The sequence below is a fragment of the Erpetoichthys calabaricus genome, chromosome 2 (assembly GCF_900747795.2).
Source record: "Erpetoichthys calabaricus chromosome 2, fErpCal1.3, whole genome shotgun sequence".
NCBI lineage: Eukaryota > Metazoa > Chordata > Cladistia > Polypteriformes > Polypteridae > Erpetoichthys > Erpetoichthys calabaricus.
Window position 1 is genome coordinate 317,407,600 of NC_041395.2, and position 21,932 is coordinate 317,429,531.

Below are 21,932 nucleotides of genomic sequence, written 5' to 3' on the forward strand. Positions count from 1 at the left end.
AGCTGGGAATCCCCTAGCCAAGTTCAAAATTTTGATGACATTTGAAGTGGGGCAAAAAAAAAGTAAATACAATGTCAACAAATACTTTTATTTGTTTGTTTTTTTTCAACTTCAAAAACCAGCAAAATGTTTGATTTGGCTAAGGTGTCCAAATGTGTAGATCCATTTATAAACATATTTAAGAGACTTCCATAAATCATATTTTTATGAACCATAAAAGGACACTGTATAACACACAAATAAAAAGCTCCACAAACAAAGTATATCTGCTATATTAGAAACTGTTTAGTAGTTTAATAGTATAAACCACACAATGCTGCACTCAGCAAGCAACTGCCAGAATCAGCTTAACCTTTCTATGACAGATTCATTTTAATTATTATTGTTTCCATTTGGAAGATTTGGTGTAGGGCAGCACAGTGGTTATTACTCTTCTCTCACAGCTAAATAGAAACAGTATTTTTGCAGTAGGCAACAAAGATTTTTGAGAAAAATTTGAAGTTTTACATTCAAATGAAAATCATAGATAAGAATCCAAAACTGGTTGCTCAAATCTTAACATAATTATCAACAGACCATTTACTGTTACCAATAAATTATGAAGTCACATGCATTAATAAAATATGCTCTTCAGATATTTAATTATATCTTGCGGTAACTGCCAAGCAAACTTTACTGTTGTCCAATGATTAGTGGGAAAAAAAATAATTTAATTAATGAATATATATAAGACTATACGTGAACCAGTATAAAAGCTTTAAAATCAGTTGCATGGAAATAAAAAGAAAGCCTAAATCTGGACTCAGTCTATCATTCAATGAGATATCCAGGCTAATGGTTAAGAAATTAAAAAGTCAACTTTTACTTGAACTTAGACAGAAGACTATGTTACAATAAAAATCATTTAACATCATCAGGACAGACAAAGTAGAACAAAAGTTAATGACACATTAAGCATAAATTTTCCAAGTCATCATCATCACAGTTTTTAAAATCTATTTAAACTAAACAGTAATGCTATGTCCACACTAGTTATTGCATTATTTTCAAAAGTGTCCTGTCCATACTGGAATGCACAGAAGACCCTTGCTTACACTGGGCATCTGCATATTGGCAGTAATCTTGTTTTTATATAAATAAAGCAAATGTTAAATCAACATATACACAAAAAATAAAGTGTTTAGCTCTATGTTCATGTGTGAGATAACCAATTATAAGCAATACATAGCAATTGGAGTGCACCTTTTACTAAACAACACTGACAAATCTAACTAAATATAGGAGATAAATACATAAATAGTCTCCACGTGTCTACAGCATATCTTCTCTTTACTGCACTGTGCTTTTGTGTCTCTCTCTGTCCTGTAATATTGTGAGCTGAGCTGCATTCTACACCCATCCATTTCGTTAACCGCCATGTTAATAATTTTGTGTGGAATACACTCCTCCTTACTGAACAGATTCGCTTTAAGTAACAAACATTGATTAAAGGATGTCAGCCGAGTTATTTACAATCTGATTGTAATGGAGCTCGTTTTTTTTCACTAGAACAATAACTCTGTGGTCCACGGGATTTATTGCAAAACTTTAGCAACCAGCAATTCATTTGCTTTTTATACATGTATGCAGCAATCAAACTTTATATAACACAAATTAATTGCATAGAAGCAAGCAGCACAACAACTATTATGAAAAGCAACTATTTTGTGAATGCTGTATTTGAAAAAGCTTTTCTTCAGTCAAGAGACCTCGCCGGACTAGCACAAAACCGACTCCTTTTTACATATTTTACTCATCAAGTTGCTAGGACTGGACCTGAGTCGATGGCACCTAATAATAATGTTGGAAAATACTTTTCTTTAGTGAAGGGTGATCAATCAGTAAATGAGACGTCTTAAAGAGCAAAATCCAATCAGGAGAAAGCCACAAAATAAGCATGAACCAACCAGAGTGTGAGAAAAGTTTCATTTTCAGAAAAGCACGTTTAGCTGTCAAAACCAAAACGCTGACATCACATGTTTAGAAACATACAGCTTTGGACAACGTTTTTAAAAGTCTTTGTTTTCAGTGTTCTAAAACAACAGTAGTGCGGTTGAAAGGCAAAAATGTAGAGAAATATACGAGTCTTTACTGTCCTTATCTACTGCATTATTTGATTTGGGGAAAAAAGGGCTAAAACACACACACACACACCAGCTGATGACTGTACAGATGAGAAGAATAAAAGTAGACCTCTAAACTAATTTCTGTGTACTACAATGTGTTTCTAAATAAATAAACTGTTACATTTAAATTTTTTTTTTTTTACTCTTGACACAAATGCACATTGTCAGAAAAGTCATGCATAGCTTATGTGATTACTTAATCACAGTTCATATTCATGTAATCTATATGAAGGCTCTATGGTAGATAAAATGCAAAAGAGCTTGCGTCTATAGACATGAGCATATGAGCCTTTATTATGAGATTAAGAAAACAAACAGGTTAACATTATTTATATTTTAGTACAACACACAGTACATAGTAAAACATACATAGTACAAAACACTGATGATAAAGAGCTAATGAAGTGAGTGACCTATGGTTATACTATTTACAAAGACTTGTACATCTGTCTAATTTTTTGGCATGTCCAAATTGCCTGTTCTTAAAACTAATAAGTCACTATGGGGATTCGACCTCTGCTCACTTCGCTCGCCAACCCTAGGCCTGTGATATGTGGTAGCTACTTTGCGTCTCTGCCACTCGTGTTGTGAAGAGGGGGGCTGAACGCACTCCAAGTAGACGCGGTCGCTTCCCCAAAACCCCCTCTTAACTGCTGATACAATGGGAAACAAATAGTTTTGGTTTTTTTTACCTCTTTGCTCGATCAGCTGCTGGCTTGCTGCTGCTGCCATGCCATGCCACGCCAAGCGATGTGATCTGTATCTCGCGCAGCACTTCAAACATTTAAAAAGCCCTAACAGCAGCTGTCCTTTTGTCTCATTGCCTTGTCTCACTTCTCCCCCAGACATCCTCTGCTCCTGTTGGTGGTCCCGCTCCCGAGGGGCACCCCAATGAAGTGGAAGATTTTCTATTTTTTTAATTGAGAGATGGAACAGTCACCTCCGACTACACACGGAGCTCGAGTCACTCTTAAAAGAGACTTATATTCATTTGAAGTGTTTGAATAACATTTGTCTCTAAAATCTCCTGTGTATCTGTGCAACTCTGTGACTCGAGTGTTGACATATGTGGATTTCACTTTCACCAAACAACAAATCTTTTAGTTCTCGTGGATACACCTCTTCACTGGGAAGAAACATTACTTTTCCCTGATGGCAACACAAATTAGATGATCTACAAGTCTCCGACTTAAAGTTTAAATCCTCTATATTCAATCTCTTTTTGCTGTTACGTTATTTCACCAAGTAATAATTTTCCATTTGTTTGCGCTAATGCGATCTTTACTATCATTTTTTGAGACTTTAGAATTTTCGTACTTCCATTATCTCTAACCTGCTCTACATATGTAGCACGTCAACGTTTTTGAATTCTTTACGACGTTCTGCTTTATCATCTACTCTGTCTTTTATTTCCAGCCTCGGGCGTGATTAAATCTCTTGGCACAAAGCCTCGTCTTGCGGGACGTGAAAGTGTCTCTCTTCAAAAGATTATGTCTCATCACAAGATAAAAGGTCTCCCCTCCCAAGATTTTTTTTATTATAATAAGAGATACTGACGCTGACAGTATAAAAATTTTCAAGACTTGTACATTTTACAGTATTTAGTGTAATTAGTTCTACAGTACTCTATTTCAACCAAAAATCTACATGCAAACAGTAAACACTTGTCTTTTTTCCCTGTAATTGAATATGGTGATAAAAATCATACTTGTTAATATGTTGTGATGATGCATTAGTGCCTGTCCTTAAAATTCCCCTTTCTACAATATTCTTGTCTTATTACACACTTTATTCTTTAATCCAACAAAGTACTGATTAATGTCTCTCACAAGCCATATATAAGAAATATTCCAAATATACTCTAAATACATGTACTTAGTTACTTTTCACACTTGCATGTATTATCTATCTATCTATCTATCTATCTATCTATCTATCTATCTAAATAAATAACTGTTGAAATAAAGCTTGTCATGCTCACAATTAAACAAGCTATGGAATAAAATTCTAAAAATATGGCCCTGGCAAAGATTATTTTATTATTTGTGGAAGTGAGGTTACAGGTTTATTTTTCAGCCTAATTATGCTCAAGAAAAAGCAAAAAGAAAAAATGAAAAAAGTAGTTAAACGTCTGAAGTCTTCATTAAAAAGTACCTGAAGACAAGGCTAGAAATAGGATGGCCTGGCATAGTCAGTTCAATATTCTGCTACCAAAACTCTTACTAAGACAAACTTGGATGAATTATAGGTTCCTATAACCCTCTGTTTAAGAAAGAATGCAAATAACAAATACACAGTTGTATCATCAAATCATTTACAATCATTCACAAGGCCTACAGGTGATGGAAGGTATGGTATTTTCATTTGGAATCTGTTGTTGTCTCACAACATATGGATCAACAATGACAATATAACAGGGTATAATGAGGCTGAACATTTTTAGAAAGAAACCAATCTGAAAAACATCAAACACTTTTGTTTGCCAAAATTGACTGTTTGGTATGTTACTAAAAAGAAAAAATGTACTAATTGAGTTCAGGAATACCAAGAAAGACATCTGCAGTGGAGGATAATAATAATGGTAAAAAATATTTTATTTTTATAGTGCCTTTCCCATGTTCGAAGTGATGACAAAACAATATTATCACCTGTAGAGAAAAACCCCTATTAGCTGTTAGCCAGATTAAAAACATTCCCCATGACAAAGGTGTAGCTGCGTCCAAGATGACCATCGAAGAGAATACTGTTTAAACATAAATTCTGAAGGTTCCCCACAAGATGCACATCACTGGTAAACCTTAGGAACAGAAATGAAAGGCAAAGATATACTAACAAGTAAATGAGAAAATCTGTACAATTTTGGAACAATATCACATAAGTAGAAAGATTCACTTTTATGAGAGAGATGGAAAGAGAAAGGTATGGAGAAAGAATGGGACATGATCCTCTTCTAAAACATGGTGGAGATAGTGCTATGGCTTGGCCATGTATGGCCAACAATGGAACTGGTTCCCTTGTATTTATTGATGAGGTGACTGCTGGTAAAAAGCAACAGGATAAATTCTGAGATATATAAATATATGCTCAGGTTAAACAAAATGCATCGAAACTCATTCGAGGGTGCTTTACACTAAAGCAGAACAATAGCCCAACGTTTACTGCTAAGCAACCAAGGCTTTAACATGCTAAAAAGACCAATATTTTTAAATGGCTGAGTCAATCACCTGAAGTAAATCCGATTAAGCCTGCATTTCACTTGCTGAAGACAAGAGTAAAGGCAACAAGCTCCTAAAATAAATGGGAACTATAGATGCAGTACAGGTAAAGAAGTGCATTCCCAGAAAAAAAAACACTGAGACCAGTGGTGTTTTGTAGGTTCCAGACTTTAGGCAGTCATTGACTGCAAAGGATTTGCAACCAAATATTAAATATGACAATTTTATTCAATATGACCTTTTGAAATTAATTTTGTTTTTTTTTTTTTAAATAGCGAAGGGTTACGTAAAAGAAGTGCTACAATTCCTATACATACATTAGTTTTTCTATGTAAATACCATCAACTTAATGCTGAAAATCTACACTAAAAGCTCAAATCATTTCTTTCATTTCAATACCACTATGCTTGGTGGAGAACCACACTAATAATAATTGTGTCAAATCCGCACAAGGATGCTATTAATGGAGGACAAAAAAATCTTTAGAATATGTGTAATATGTGCTATACATTGCTAATTCACTGCAATGACTGCAGTTCTGATCAAGATGTCAAGAATTCTGCAAAGGCATCAGCTAATTCCAAATTACCCAGGGAAGAGGGCATAGACCTGAAGGTGTTTTTCTGGAAACTATTGCTTCATCCAGAATTTATGGTTGTGGTATAAATATTATTACCAAATGACTATTGTTAGCTGTTCTCAATGCCAGCAGCATCCAAGTTGTCTTAATGCAAATGCATTTTTCCACACTCACATTCAATATACAGTAATCCCTCCTCCATCGCGGAGTAGAAACCATATGTTTATATATGGTTATTTTTATATTGTCATGCTTGGGTCAGATTTGCACAGAAAAATAGGAGGTTGTAGAGAGACAGGAACGTTATTCAAACACTGCAAACAAACATTTGTCTCTTTTTCAAAAGTTTAAACTGTGCTCCATGACAAGACAGATGACAGTTCCGTCTCACAATTAAAAGAATGCAAACATATCTTCCTCTTCAAAGGAGTGCGCGTCAGACAGAGAGAGAGAGAGAGAGAGAAAAAAAGCAAACAGTCAAAATTCAATAGGGCTGTTTGGAAGGAAGGGAGCAAGCATTTTTCAGCATTTTTTAGAAGAGCGTCCGTATCCTCTAGGCCAGTATGCGAACAGCCCCTCTGCTCACATCCACTCCGTCAGAGCGAGGGAGAGAGAGAGGAAAGCAAAACTTAAAAATCAATACGTGCTGTTTGATCTTTTAAGTATGCGAAGCACCATGCGGGAAGCATATTGCTTGCAAAGCAGCCACATGTAAGCCCAGCAAAGAAGAGAGCAATGTGAAGGTAATCTTTCAGTGTTTTTTGAGGAGCGGCCGTGTCCTCTAGCGGTGCGAACAGCCCCCGTGCTCACAATATATTTGAGGAGTTTTATTTAATACATAATACGCGCTGTGGTTGGGTAGCTTCTCAGGCATCTGCCAATAGCATCCCTTGTATGAAATCAACTGGACAAACCAACTGAGGAAGCATGTACCAGAAATTAAAAGACCCATTGTCCGCAGAAATCCGCGAACCAGCAAAAAATCTGCGATATATATTTAAATATGCTTACATATAAAATCTGCGATAGAGTGAAGCTGCGAAAGTCGAAGCGTGATATAGCGAGGGCTTACTGTACTGCCTGTACATTTGTATAATGCATGTGCACATACAGAGCTTGCTCTACACAAATATATACATTGAGGCATGATGCAATATGCAAAATGAATAGTTCACACCAAGTAGTAGTAAGCCAGCATGTAGAATGTATACAGAATCTGATTCTGACCCAGAAAAACTCTATAAAGCAAATCTTGATTTTATACTTATTTTTTCCTTATAGGTATAAATAGCATCCCTCCAGACACCACAACTGAGCTACAGTGCATCCGGAAAGTATTCACAGCGCATCACTTTTTCCACATTTTGTTATGTTACAGCCTTATTCCAAAATGGATTAAATTCATTTTTTTCCTCAGAATTCTACACACAACACCCCATAATGACAACGTGAAAAAAGTTTACTTGAGGTTTTTGCAAATGTATTAAAAATAAAAAAACTGAGAAATCACATGTACATAAGTATTCACAGACTTTGCTCAATACTTTGTCGATGCACCTTTGGCAGCAATTACAGCCTCAAGTCTTTTTGAATATGATGCCACAAGCTTGGCACACCTATCCTTGACCAGTTTCGCCCATTCCTCTTTGCAGCACCTCTCAAGCTCCATCAAGTTGGATGGGAAGCGTCGGTGCACAGCCATTTTAAGATCTCTCCAGAGATGTTCAATCGGATTCAAGTCTGGGCTCTGTCTGGGCCACTCAAGGACATTCACAGAGTTGTCCTGAAGTCACTCCTTTGATATCTTGGCTGTGTGCTTAGGGTCGTTGTCCTGCTGAAAGATGAACCGTCGCCCCAGTCTGAGGTCAAGAGCGCACTGGAGCAGGTTTTCATCCAGGATGTCTCTGTATTTTGCTGCAGTCATCTTTCCCTTTATCCTGACTAGTCTCCCAGTCCCTGCCACTGAAAAACATCCCCACAGCATGATGCTGACACCACCATGCTTCACTGTAGGGATGGTATTGGCCTGGTGATGAGCGGTGCCTGGTTTCCTCCAAACATGATGCCTGGCATTCACACCAAAGAGTTCAATCTTTATCTCATCAGACCAGAGAATTTTCTTTCTCATTGTCCGAGGGTCCTTCAGGTGCCTTTTGGCAAACTCCAGGCGGGCTGCCATGTGCCTTTTACTAAGGAGTGGCTTCCGTCTGGCCACATTACCATACAGGCCTGATTGGTGGATTGCTGCAGAGATGGTTGTCCTTCTGGAAGGTTCTCCTCTCTCCACAGAGGACCTCTGGAGCTCTGACAGAGTGACCATCGTGTTCTTGGTCACTTCCCCGACTAAGGCCCTTCTCCCCCTATTGCTCAGTTTAGATGGCTGGCCGGCTCTAGGAAGAGTCCTGGTGGTTTCAAACTTCTTCCACTTACGGATGATGGAGGCCACTGTGCTCAGTGGGACCTTCAAAGCAGCAGAAATTTTTCTGTAACCTTCCCCAGGTTTGTGCCTCGTGACAATCTTGTCTCGGAGGTCTACAGACAATTCCTTTGACTTCATGCTTGGTTTGTGCTCTGACATGAACTGTCAACTGTGGGACCTTATATATTGTGGGGAACAGCCCGGACACAGACAGGCAGACATCATTTTGTCACCCAACACACGTTTATTTACAGTCTATTATGTACAGTCTTAAATGTCACACAATACCCAAACTCCCCTAAAGTCCAGGCCAACCACTATGCCTTACTATTTAAGCTGCCTCCGTGTCTCCTCCCGAGACCTTGTCCATCTGCTCTCCCGACTCCAGCCTGATTGTGAAGGGAGGCGGCCCCTTTTATTAGCACCTGGATGTGCTCCAGGTGTGTTCCGGCCATCTCCCACAAACATGCCCCAGTGTGGCGGAAGTGCCGGCTGCATACCCGGAAGTACTCCGGGTGTCCCCATTCGTCTTCCCCCCAGCTTCCGGGTGTGGCGGAAGTACTGGGGTCCAGGAACCTTCAGGCATGGGGGCACCCACTGGCGGTGACCACGGGTCCCTACAGGGCTGAGCTTCCAAGCTCTGTACCCGTGGCCCCCAAAACAACCAGGGCGGTCACCCCCTCCGCTCTTCCTGGGCATCCCGGCTGGGCGTGCCACAATAGACAGGTGTGTGCCTTTCCAAATCATGTCCAATCAACTGAATTTACCACAGGTGGACTCCAATTAAGCTGCAGAAACATCTCAAGGATGATCAGGGGAAACAGGATGCACCTGAGCTCAATTTTGAGCTTCATGGCAAAGGCTGTGAATACTTATGTACATGTGCTTTCTCGATTTTTTTATTTTTAATAAATCTGCAAAAATCTTAAGTAAACTTTTTTCTTGTTGTCATTATGGGGTGTTATGTGTAGAATTCTGAGGAAAAAAATGAATTTAATCAATTTTGGAATAATGCTGTAACATAAAATGTGGAAAAAGTGATGCGCTGTGAATACTTTCTGGATGCACTGTATGTGTGTGAATAAATACTGCAGTTTGTAAGCATCATGATGACAATATGCAAAGCTTAAAGTTTAAGGGATGTGTAGGGGTATATCTCTAGCATATATACAGGTTTTTGAAGGAAATATTTGTGTTATTTAGATCACACTTAAGGTTTTTTTTTTTTCTTTCTAATAATCTATTTTGGCACATCAGATAAATGCATGAGATACACAAATATATGCACACATCCATATTACTAACCGAGAATGCTAAACCGGATGATGGACGCAGGCACATCCGGCAATGGGCCGTAGCTGCAAAAAGACGTACTGCGCAGGCGCAAAGAGTCCGCGAGGGTCGGCTGAGGAGCTGAGAAAGGCGGATAAAAGAGGGCGAGAGAGGCGGATGAGGGGCCGCGAGAGGCAGACAAGACCACAGAAAAAAGGAGTGAGCACAGGAAAAATTGAGAAATGAGGCGCAAAGAGCACCGAAAAAAGGAAACGGCACATAAAAAAGTATTCAAACGCAAGCAAAGCACGAAACACATTGCACATGAAACTAGACCCAAAAAAAAAAAAAATTAAAAAAAAGAGGCTCGCGCACAACAGCAATGCACCCCCCCCCCCCTACAGGCACCGGACGGGACACACACCAAGAGGGGGATTCAACAAGCCCATGGAACACAAAAAAAGAACACAAAACCACCCCACAGACCCTACAAGCAAGGGACGGGACACACACAAAGAGGGGGATTCAACAAGACACAGGAACACAAAAAGAAAGAAGACGCTCGCGCGACAACAATCCTCGAACCCCCCCCCCCACACACACACATCCAAAGCCACATATTCTAAAGTGAACATCAACACCTTCACACTAGACAGCATAGGTGTCAGCATTGGTGGATCTCCTTACAATAAAGCACTATTAACCGTTCAACTACAGAAAAAGAAACATATTAACAGTGACTGCGATCCTCCTTATTACTTATCCATATTTCGCATGCTGAGAAAGAAACAAGTCATGAATACACGGTCACGGGTACAAAACGAAAAGGAAAAGATAACAGGAACAAACACACGAACACGAAAGAAACAACAAAATAGACGGCTATGCAGCATAGGTGGATCTCATTACAATAAGGCACTATTAACCGTTCAACCGCAGAAAAGGCTCCATATTAACAGTGAGTGCAATACTCCTTATTACTTATCCATATTTCTAAAAAAAAAAATGTCTCGACTCCAAAAACGCAAAGCTCAACTAAAGCTTCTAACTAACGATGTACCTAAAAGTAAAAACTTTATGAACTGCATTAGATCCTACAATGGTTCATTTGCTTTTGCATATACCGGAGTAAATATCAGGCCACCAAAAGGCAATGGCCCATACTACTTTCGCATATGTGCACAAATACTGCATCGCATTGGAACAGTGCACCCTGAAACAAATCAACAACGCAAATATGCACAAATCTACATCCTAGATCCACATTACGCAAACTATCAATCAAAGTGCTGCATCGCAACAGGCACGGATTCAAAACGAAACACCTCCCGTCTCAGACATACGTTAACGGCAAGGAAGGCTACAACGGGCTTCTCACACAGCACAGGCAAATCGAATACAGCTACAAAACAACAGGTCCCAAATACTACACATGCAACAACGCGCCTCTCAAACGGCACAAGCAAAACATACACCAGGAAAATTCATTCGGATTAATGAATGTCATTTGCAATCATTGTCATTCAGTTCACTTCCCTGAAGAAACAACTGGCAATACAAGTTATACATTTACACGTTGTTGTCAAAAGGGTCAAATTAGACTGCCTTCTTTACATTCATATACTGAATATCTACAGAGGCTTATAACTGACAATGTACCTGAAAGTGAAATCTTTATCAACTACATTAGATTCTACAAATCGGTATCCACTATGAACATTAACGGTGGCACTGCACGTGACATCCGTCTTGAAAAAATGTTGTTTATTGATGAATGTTCAATGGCATGAAGTCACTTACTCAACACCATTCATAAACTTCTACAAACGTTTATGAATAATAATATTCGATTTGAAGGAAAGGTACTTTTATGAGGAGGAGATTTTAGACAGTGATTAGCTATTCTTCCAGATGCCATGCACTCAGCTATTGTTCAGTGCACCTTAAAATATGCAGACAATTGGCATTGCTTTCAAAAGATACAGTTAGTAAAAAAGATACGATGTCCAGAACCAGATCATAACAACTGCTTATTACAACTGAGAGATGTTACACTCACCAATACAGCTGGACTTCAGCCACATATTATTACAATTCCTCAAGCCTTTATCTGCGACAACTTAGTTACAGAGACATTTGGAACAGCAATCTCATTAGACCAAATGCCCCTTTTAACACAACGCACTATATTATGTCCAAAAAATATTAATATGGAAAACATTAATACCCAAGTCATTCCATTACTTCCTGGAGAGACACAACTCTTTCTAAGCTCTGACAAACTTGACTCTGATCACAACAATAACCATCTTAAATGACCTTACAAGTTCTGAGCTGGAATTACCTTTTACACTTAAACGGCGTGTACAAAGAAATTTTCAAATAAACCTTTACACTGTGCCACACACTTTATTGTTTGCTTTCTATTTGCATCATCTACACCGTCACACTATTCTATATCTCATTCATACATCACGCTCTTTGTCATTCCCAACACCAGGGGTTGGCGAGCGAAGCGAGGAGGGGGCGGAGCCCCCTAGTTTTTATATATTGGTTATGTTTATGTTTTCATATTATGCTCCATATTCTAGTAACTGCTATATCAGATTACACATCAATTAGTTTACTTCTATTTCTGTATTACTAGGGTGTTGTACCGTGTTAGCCATTTTGAATGTAGAGAAAAGCCAAGCAAAATGACACCTTTTATTGGCTAACTAAAAAGATTACAATATACAAGCTCTCGAGGCAACTCAGGCCCCTTCTTCAGGCAAGATGTAATCTCTATTTGCCTGAAGAAGGGACCTGAGTTGCCTCGAAAGCTTGCATATTGTAATCTTTTTAGTTAGCCAATAAAAGGTGTCATTTTGCTTGGCTTTTCTCTATTTAATTTTCAAAAGCTATGTTTTGATTGTCTATCTAATAGAAGTCTTCAGGTGTAGATGTTAGGAGTAAAACTGCAGATTCAAGTTACAGAAACTGGTAGTTACTGCAATGGTTATGAAAATATTTTTAACCTAACTCTGAAAGCAAAAATGTATTTAGGCAGAAGAATGCCTTTTACTTCAGAATAGTCAGTGCTTATGAATCAGTACTTATGAATCAATCTAAAGGACCATTTCCATTAAGAGGATGTTGTCTTAGGCAAGACAGGGAGCTACTCTGAATAGAACACCAGTTTACTCATTTGCACAGATCCACTATAAAATTTCTAATCAGCCTAACCTGGAAGTCTTAGCTTGTGAGAGAAACTGAAATAGCTAGGCAGCTGTACAAACATCTGCACCACTGTGCTGCCCACACTAACAAATACCTGTAAAACAATTCAAAATGTATAGAAAATCTTTTTAAAAGAGCATTGAAATAATAATTAGAAAAACTGTGCAAATCTGTGGTGTGCAGCCTAAGACAAAACATTTATTTCCCTTATAAGACTACTCTTTCTACGGATAGCATTTTTCTTTTTCAAAAATAATACATCATTTGACCAAATCATCATTATATTCTCCCAGATAAAACTTAATAATCAACAATCTGGTTTGCAACATAAATTTGAGAGAGGTCGTTACCTAAGACTTTCCGAGCAGTATCTTTCAGGGTGACAATAGCCAAACCAAAAGGGATAGCTAATGTAATAAAGTTATTGGGGTCACTCAAGAGTGGGCACTCAGGAAGTGTGATGTACAAACGAAGAGCTTCAATATCAGGAGGAGAACTATTCAGATGTGGAATAAGATTTTTTTCAAGACTGGCTGCAACCTATGGAAAAATGTATATAATCAATGGTAATATTTAAAAAATGTTTTATGCTTTTCATCATGATATATTTATAAAACCAATGTTCCCAGTATATTTAAAATATAAACAGACAAACACATTTAAAAAATTACAAAATTGTCCTTCCCTCCAAAGACTGCCAAACCATTGTACGGTAATAGATACAGTCATGTGAAAAAGTTTGGGAACCCCTCTTAATTCTTAGATTTTTGTTTATCATTGGCTGAGCTTTCAAAGTAGAAATTTCCTTTTAATATATGAAATGCCTTATGGAAACAGCAGTATTTCAGCAGTGACATTAAGTTTATTGAATTAACAGAAAAAATGCAATATGCATCATAACAAAATTAGACAGGTGTATAAATTTGGATACCCCAACAGAGATATGACATCAATACTTAGTTGAGCCTCCTCTTGCTAATATAACAGCCTCTAGACGCCTCCTATAGCCTTTGATGAGTGTCTGGATTCTGGATGGAGGTATTTTTGACCATTTTTCCCATACAAAATCTCTCCAGTTCAGTTAAATTTGACGGCTGCCGAGCATGGACAGCCTTCTTCAAATCATCCCATAGATTTTCGATGATATTCAAGTCAGGGGACAGTGATGGCCATTCCAGAACATTGTACTTCTCCCTCTACATTAATGCCTTTGTAGATTTCGAAATGTGTTTTGGGTCATTGTCTTGTTGGAATATCCAACACCTGCGTAACTTCAACTTTGTGACTGATGCTTGAACATTATCCTGAAGAATTTGTTGATATTGGGTTGAATTCATCTGACCCTCGACTTTAACAAGGGCCACAGTCCCTAAACTAGCCACACAGCCCCACAACATGATGGAACCTCCACTAAATTTGACAGTAGGTAGCAGGTGTTCTTCTTGGAATGCGGTGTTCTTCTTCTGCCATGCCAAGCGCTTTTTGTTACGACCAAATAACTCAATTTTTGTCTCATCAGTCCAAAGCACTTTGTTCCAAAATTAATCTGGCTTGTCTAAATGAGCATTTGCATACAACAAGTGACTCTGTTTGTGGCGTGAGTGCAGAAAGGGCTTTTTTTTATCACCCAGCCATACAGATGTTCTTTGTGCAAATTGCACTGAATTATAGAACGATGTACAGATACACCATCTGCAGCAAGATGTTCTTGCAGGTCTTTGGAGGTGATCTGTGGGTTGTCTGTAACCATTATCACAATCCTGTGCATATGCCGCTCCTGTATTTTTCTTGGCCTGCCAGACCTGCTGGGTTTAACAGCAACTGTGCCTGTGGCCTTCCATTTCCTGATTACATTCCTTAAAGTTGAAACAGACACTTTAAACCTCAGACAGCTTTTTGTTGCCTTCCACTAAACCATGATACTGAACAATCTTTGTTTTCAGATCTTTTGAGAGTTGCTTTGAGGATCCCATGCTGTCACTCTTCAGAGGAGAGTCAAAGGCAAGCACAACTTGCAATTGGCCACCTTAAATACCTTTTCTCATGATTGGACACACCTGTCTATGAAGTTCAAGGCTTAAATAGCTAATCCAACCAATTTGGTGTTGCAAGTAATCAGTACTAAGCAATTACATGCTTTCAAATCAGCAAAATTATAAGGGTACCCAGATTTTTGCACAGCCTGTTTTTCACATTTGATTTAATTTCATACAACTAAATACTGCTTCACTAAAAATCTTTGTTTGGAAAACACCTCAGTACTCAGATGTTCCTAGGAAATGAAAGACATACCACAGTTATCTTTTTTGTTGAAAGTAAATTATTATGCAGCCCGAGAGGGGTTCCCAAACTTTTTCATATGACAATATGTAAATAAATAATTTTGCATCAGACAAGTACGATCATTTAATTTTTAACCTTAGGAAATGACACATCGCTACAATTTTTTTTACATCATAACAGAAGCCATCTAAAAATAAAACAAAATAAAGTAAAATAAAATATATTAATTACCTGTTTGGAAATTTGTGAGTGATCAGCTTGTACAAGTCGGTGAAACAGAAGCCGTGCTGCATTCATATCTACCCCTGAGAATTTTGAGCTAGTTTTGTAGTGGTCGGGATTACTGAAGTTAGAAAACAAACCAACAGTCAACATTAAGTTTTTTGAAAGAAGCATGACACTATGCATGAAATCACTGAGGATAAAACAGCAGACATGAGAGGCGCATGGGTTGTGCTGAATACATATCCCATGTTCACTATGACTGACTGTATAAGGCCAAACAGTGGCATGCAAAAGTTTGGGCTGCCCTGGTCAAAATTTCTGTTACTGTGACTAGCTAAGCAAGTGGAAGATGACCTAATTTCCATTAAGTTAAAGATAAAAACATTCTTTAATATTTTAAGCGAGGTGAGTTTTTTTATTTCCATCATTTATAGTTTCAAAATCACAAAAAAAGGAAAAGAGCCAAAAGTAAAAGTTTGGGTATACTGCATGGTCTGTACTTAGTAACACCCTCTTTATAGCAAGTATCACAGCTTATAAACACTTTTTGTAGCCAGCTAAGAGTCTTTCAAGTTCTTTCGTCCATTCTTCCTTTCAAAATGCTTCTAGTTCTTTGAGATTTTTGGGCCGTCTTGCATGCATTGTTCTTTTGAGGTCTATTCACAGATTTTCAATGATGTTTAGGTCAGGGGGACTGTGAGGGCCATGCCAAAATCTTCAGCTTGTGCCTCTTGAGGATTTTGAGGTGTGTTTCAAATCACTATTTTGTTATACAAATTATCTTCTTTTCATCTTCAGATTTTTGACACTATGATGTTTGCTTCCAGAATTTGCAGGTAATGGTATTCATTCCTTCCTGTACCAGTAAAATGTTCCCTGTGTCACTGGATGCTATACAAGCCCAAAGCATGATCAATCCACCTCTACACTTAACAGTTACAGATGTGCTCTTTTAATGGAATTCTACACACATTTTTCACCAAACATAGCTGCGTACTTTGCGACCAACATAATTTGACTTCATCAGTCCACAGGACTAGTTTCCAAAATGCATCAGTCTTGTTTAGATGTTCATTTGCAAACTTCTGATGGTGAATATTTCAGTGAGGACAGGGGAGAGGTTTTCTTCCAATGACTCATTCACAAAGGTCATATTTCTCCAGGTGTTGCTGCACAGTAGAACAGTGCATCACCACTCCAGAGTCTGCCAAATCTTCCTGAAGGTCTTTTGTAGTCAAATGGGGGTTCTGATTTGCCTTTCTATGAGCTAAGAACTATGAGTAGTTCTCTTGAAAAGTTTTCTTGGTCTTCCAAACTTCAACTTAACCCCCACAATTCCAATTAAGTTCCATTTCTTAATTATATTATTAAAGGAGAAAAAAGCTACCTGAAAATGCCTTCTCTTGCTTTTTGAGTATCAGTTATTTTAGTTTTCAGAGTACTAGGCAGCTTCTTAAGAGAAACCCTTGGCTGACTGTTGGGACAAGTTTTCAGGAGTATTTATATGGCACTGAAATGTGCATTACCTTTCCAGACGATGACTTAACAAACCATAGCCCTAAAGAGCGAATTAAGGTCTAAGATCTTGGTAAAAGTTATCCGAGAACTCAAATCTCAAACTTTTGCATGATGCTCCTTTCCTTTTTTAGCTATACAACTGTAAAAAGCAAAAATAATAAGCTGATCTTGCTTAAAATACTGAAAGAATGTTTCATCTAACTGTCTTCTTAGCATCAGTTCATCTTCTACTCACTTAACTATTCACAGTAACAGAAATTTTGACTAGGGGTGCCCAAACTTTTGTATGCCACCATACATTAAAGACTGAAAGGCATATTATTTACTTCTTTCATTATATGCTTAAAAGTAAATGGTATGCTATTTAATTGGCATATATTTTGTGGAATTATAATATGAAAAGAACGAAAGAGACTACAGACCTGTAAATTAATTTCTTCCTCTCTTATGACCATGTCATTGTAACTACTTTTGCAATTCCTCATGATATGTTGATAATAGTCTGAAAAGCAGAGTGCAGCTCTTTCACAGAGTTGTGCTTAATTATATTGAAATTTCAGAGATTCTTAAAAGCTAGAATGATTAATTTATTTTAGTTACTTTAATGGGGCTTTACATTTACAAAAATTAGCTGGTTATAAAATTTAAACATGCTCCTTAAAAAAAAAAACTGCCTTTACCATCTATAATTGTAAATTTTGCATTTAGTTCTCTGATAAAACAATTACTTGAAAATCACCAACAAATTATTACCTTAATGATAAGAAACTTCCATTGATGCAACTTGCAGAAGACAAAACCATGTCTACTTCACTGTAAAGTAAAGAAATGCAATCTATTACATTACCATCACTAGAAAGTAAATTCTGTTTACGGATTGCACCTAATGAAAAAGCACAAAAAAGTGCAAAATGTAAGCATGTGTTGTATTACCTTGTATTTTATCTAATTGTAAATTACTAGCCAACCCGCGGCGTACCATACGCCGCATAATCAGGCCGCTTTTTTAATGATTTTTAAGCACAGGGAAAAAATTAACATTTGAAAAATCCGGAGGAGAGGGGAAGGACGCCCATTACGCCCCATCCGTCATGCTAGTCTGCTGATTTCTCGTTCAGTGACCTGTGAGTAGTGATGGGCGGGGTGAAGCCTCGCGAAGCATCAACACGTTTGAAGCAATTGTGTCGGAAATCGTATCGAAGCTTCGAAGCATTTGACACTCACCTCTCTCGTGACACCTCCTGGCCATTTTCATTAACGTTACAGAAACTTATGATAAACTTCAATGACGTCTGTTAAAAGTCGTATTGCTTTTATTTTTTCGTAGCTACAGACTGACAACGAAGAGAAGGGTTCGTCAGCAGCTTCTAGTGTCTGATGTCTAAAAAATATAAATATAACTAATGCCGACAGGCAGAATGCACTATACGATAGCAAGAGTTAAACAAAACAAGACGCCTCACCTCATGCATTCCCGGCTCTTTCAATTAGTATTTACTTTTGCACTGTATCATTATAATCGCTCCTGCTATTAGTATTATAATTAACCCTGATCTTTTCTTGAGATCACATTTAATAGGCTTAAATGTTTTGTTTGGTCTATCTTAATTAAAATGGAGTAGACAGAAAATAAAGGTTTATCCCTGTACTTTGCCATGATATAGGTAAGCACATCTGAGAAAGAAAATGTGAAATCCTTAAATCACAGATGTCATTATTCGATCAAGTATTAAACTCTGCAGTGCTTCGAAAGCTCGACACAGTGTCGAAACCTTAGTATAGAACGGCCCATCACTACCTGTGAGTCACGTACAGTTTTCATTGTTGTTTGCGATTCTGGCCGCTTTTCGCGTACTGAGTTGTTCGGGAGTCACAGTTGAGAAACAGTTTTTTAATGTCTTTTAAGTACAGGGGAAAAAATGAACATGTGGCCCGGTGCATTCTTTAACTGCCTTGTGGCGGTGTAGTACTACGGCTGCTTTGCAGTAAGGAGACAGTGGAAGATTGTGGGTTCACTTCCCGGTTCGTCCCTGTGTGGATAGCAAATTATCCGCGACAAACAAACTGTTTTACACGCTGCAAACCAATCCGCGCCGCTTTTTCAATGTTTTTTAATCCTTCGAGTTGCTAATTAACTAACTAACACCCACCCACTCAGCTTGTGTGAAAAAAATGCGCCCGTTCTTTCATCATTTTGTTGCAGCCTATCAAAGACTTGGTGATCATGTTTTGTAGACTCAATATATATTGGCTTTTCACTCAGCGCGAGGGCGCGCATTCATCTTGGATTATTACATCTTGCTAGACTAACCTGCTACACGGCTGCGTTTGAAAAACCGACTTATCCCGGATGAGTTTCACCGGCATTAATGATTAGAAATCTGGTTGGAACAAAACCCTGCAGCCACAGGAGTTCACCAGAACCGAGTTTGGCAAACACTGCTGAACAGAGACGAAACCGACTCAGGTGAGGAGTGGGGGCGGGCAAAGTAGTTGGAGCTATTGATTATTCAGTGTTGTTTGCCTGGGTGTCTGATCTGCTCAACAGGATTATAAATAAAAGGAAAACAATGTCAAGGCAATGTCACAGGTGATCCTGTGGTATAGCGGGTCCACAGCTCCCCTTCAAAAGCCCATTTTTAAATAAATAATCATCGCACTCACAGTGTAGACTTGTGCTTCGGGCATTTCCCTGTGCAGTGTGTGAGCGAGTGAGGAGAGAGAGAGAAAGCCGGTACATTAGAGTGAGCGAGAGCAGGCTCGAAGGCAATGTGTTCCTGTGGTATAGCGGGTCCATAGCTCACATTCAAAAGGCCATTTTTAATCAGGCGACTGACAGTAGTGGAGTCAGGCACAGAGAAGGTCAGCTGCAGAGAGAGCGTCTCGACTGTTGCAGGGCCTGAAGCAGGTGAGACGCTAATGAAAAAGAGGCACAGGGCTTATTGATTTTTAAAGACTGCTTCCTTCATTGTATTTTAACTTCAGTTTTAAAGGATTACGCGGCTCTCTCTTGCGCTGCCTCTGTGTGTGTGCATGGCTCTCTCTCACACGCTGCCTGTGTGTGCGCTTGTCTCTCTCTCTGGCGTTGCCTCTCTGTGTGTGCGCGTCTCTCTCTCTCGCGCTGCCTGTGTATGCCTCTGTCTCGCTCTGGCGTTGCCTCTGTGTGTGTGTGTGTGTGTGTGTGCGTGCGCGGCTCTCTCTCTCGCGCTGCCTCTGTGTGAACCAAGATTCCACTGAGGTTGACTAATGAAAAGTCAACGTAGCTCAGAGCTGCAAGTGGAATGTGGCACAGACAAACAGAAATGACGGCATGTTTTTTGAGGCGTCGCATCCAAGTTGGTGGGCGTGACTGTGATTTTTTCGTCGTATCCAATGGTCTAAGAGTTGGTGGGCGTGGCTCCTTCCTGCGTGCGCCATTGGCGTCTTACTTATCGGCGGTTTAGTGAATCCACGCCCCTTCCGGCGTGCTTTCCATGGTCGGCTACTTGTCTCCTGGCTTAGTGAATTATATAATCCACGCCCCTTCCGGCGTGCTTTCCATGGTCGGCTACTTGTCTCCTGGCTTAGTGAATTATATATATAGATTATTGCCAATCTATTCACACATTAACTGGACTTTCCCTGCCATGTATGCTTAATCTATGTTTTGACAAGGTAAAGAAATGTCAAATCTACGTAATAAATCAGGATTTAAAAGATAGCCTGGTAACAATGAAAAACCTATCCATAGTACAACAAATTATTTTAACTGGAAAAAAAAAAAAAAACGCTCAAATACATAATACAACAAGAAGTTGAAACAGCAATCAAAAACAGTTCACATTTTAAAGACAATTACCATAAAATAAATTTTAAATCCTAATGTTCATGGAAATTAATTTGTTGGGAACTTATAGATAATGAAAAATGAGAAAACAGCCTTAAAATAACAGCTCCATGTCTCTAGTCTAAGAGCTGCCTATGCTATATTAGATAGTTACATTTTTGTTTTGAGAATGTACATTTCCATACTTGCGTAATGACAGAACAAAAGTTTTAGTTGTTACATGCACTAGATATAAGACTCCTTAAAATTTTGAGAGTTTGAGAGAAAAGTCAGTTTTTCAGCACTTTGTGCAAGGAACTGTGGTTTTTAACCACCTTCAGTCAATCATGCTGAATTGTGGCAACGAATAAGCTTTATCAAGAAAACGATCAAAACAAGTGAAGCCAAATAATTGATGTGCAGTAAAAATTATGTATACACTAATGACTGAGGAAAAAGTACATTCAAGAAAGCTTATGTATATATATAACTAGCTGTGTAAGTCCATGCTGTAAAAAGCCTGGGTGTCCTAGAAACTATTGGAATCATCAGAAAAAAAACTGAAATGTAGAGATGTCAGGTAATTGAAAGGAACTACTCTGTGCATCTCTCTCCTAGGAGGATTTGTTTTGCCAACATGCTCGCATCGCTTGTGCATTAGCGGCGGGAGGAAAAGTAAAAGGGTTACCGTTTTGCCGATGTTAGCGGCTAAGTGACTTTGCCTTTCTTCTTAGGTTTCGTTTTGCTGACATGCTGGCCTTGCTTGTGTATCCTCAGAGGTGGAGCCCTTACTCCGACTCCACCTCTCACTTTCAGTCTGAACAGATACACACACTTCCACACATGACATTTATATATAAGATAATGTTCAAAATGAAAATGTATGCATTGGATAAAAAGACTAAATAGTAAAACCCTAATTGGTAATAACAAGTGTTTACTTTCACATACTAAATTGTAGAAAATTACAAATTACACTCTAAAGAGGCAGCATGGTGGTGCAGTGGTGGCACTGTGGTTGCACTGCTGCCTCACAGTAAGGAGACCAGAGTTTGCATCTCAGGTCCTCCCTGTGTGGAGTTTGCATGTTCTCCCCAGATGCTCTGGTTTCCTCTCACTGTCCAGAAACATGCAGGTTAGGTGAACTGGATATTCGAAACTTGCCCTACTGTGTGCTTGGTGTGAGTGGATGTGTGTTTGCCCTGTGATAGACTGGCACCCTGTCCAGAGT

General features: G+C 38.7%; 1 protein-coding gene across 2 annotated transcripts in view; it reads right to left on the reverse strand.

The window, feature by feature from the left end:
* herc4 (HECT and RLD domain containing E3 ubiquitin protein ligase 4) overlaps positions 1–21,932 on the reverse strand; it is a 139,718-nt gene that overhangs the window by 47,861 nt on the left and 69,925 nt on the right. For both annotated transcript variants that reach the window (XM_051923411.1, XM_051923410.1), the window contains exons 11-13: positions 17,650–17,709; positions 15,385–15,496; positions 13,221–13,410 (exon numbers count right to left, since the gene is read on the reverse strand). In XM_051923411.1, the coding sequence (XP_051779371.1) occupies positions 13,221–13,410; positions 15,385–15,496; positions 17,650–17,709 (362 nt within the window). The remainder of the gene's footprint in view (positions 1–13,220; positions 13,411–15,384; positions 15,497–17,649; positions 17,710–21,932) is intronic.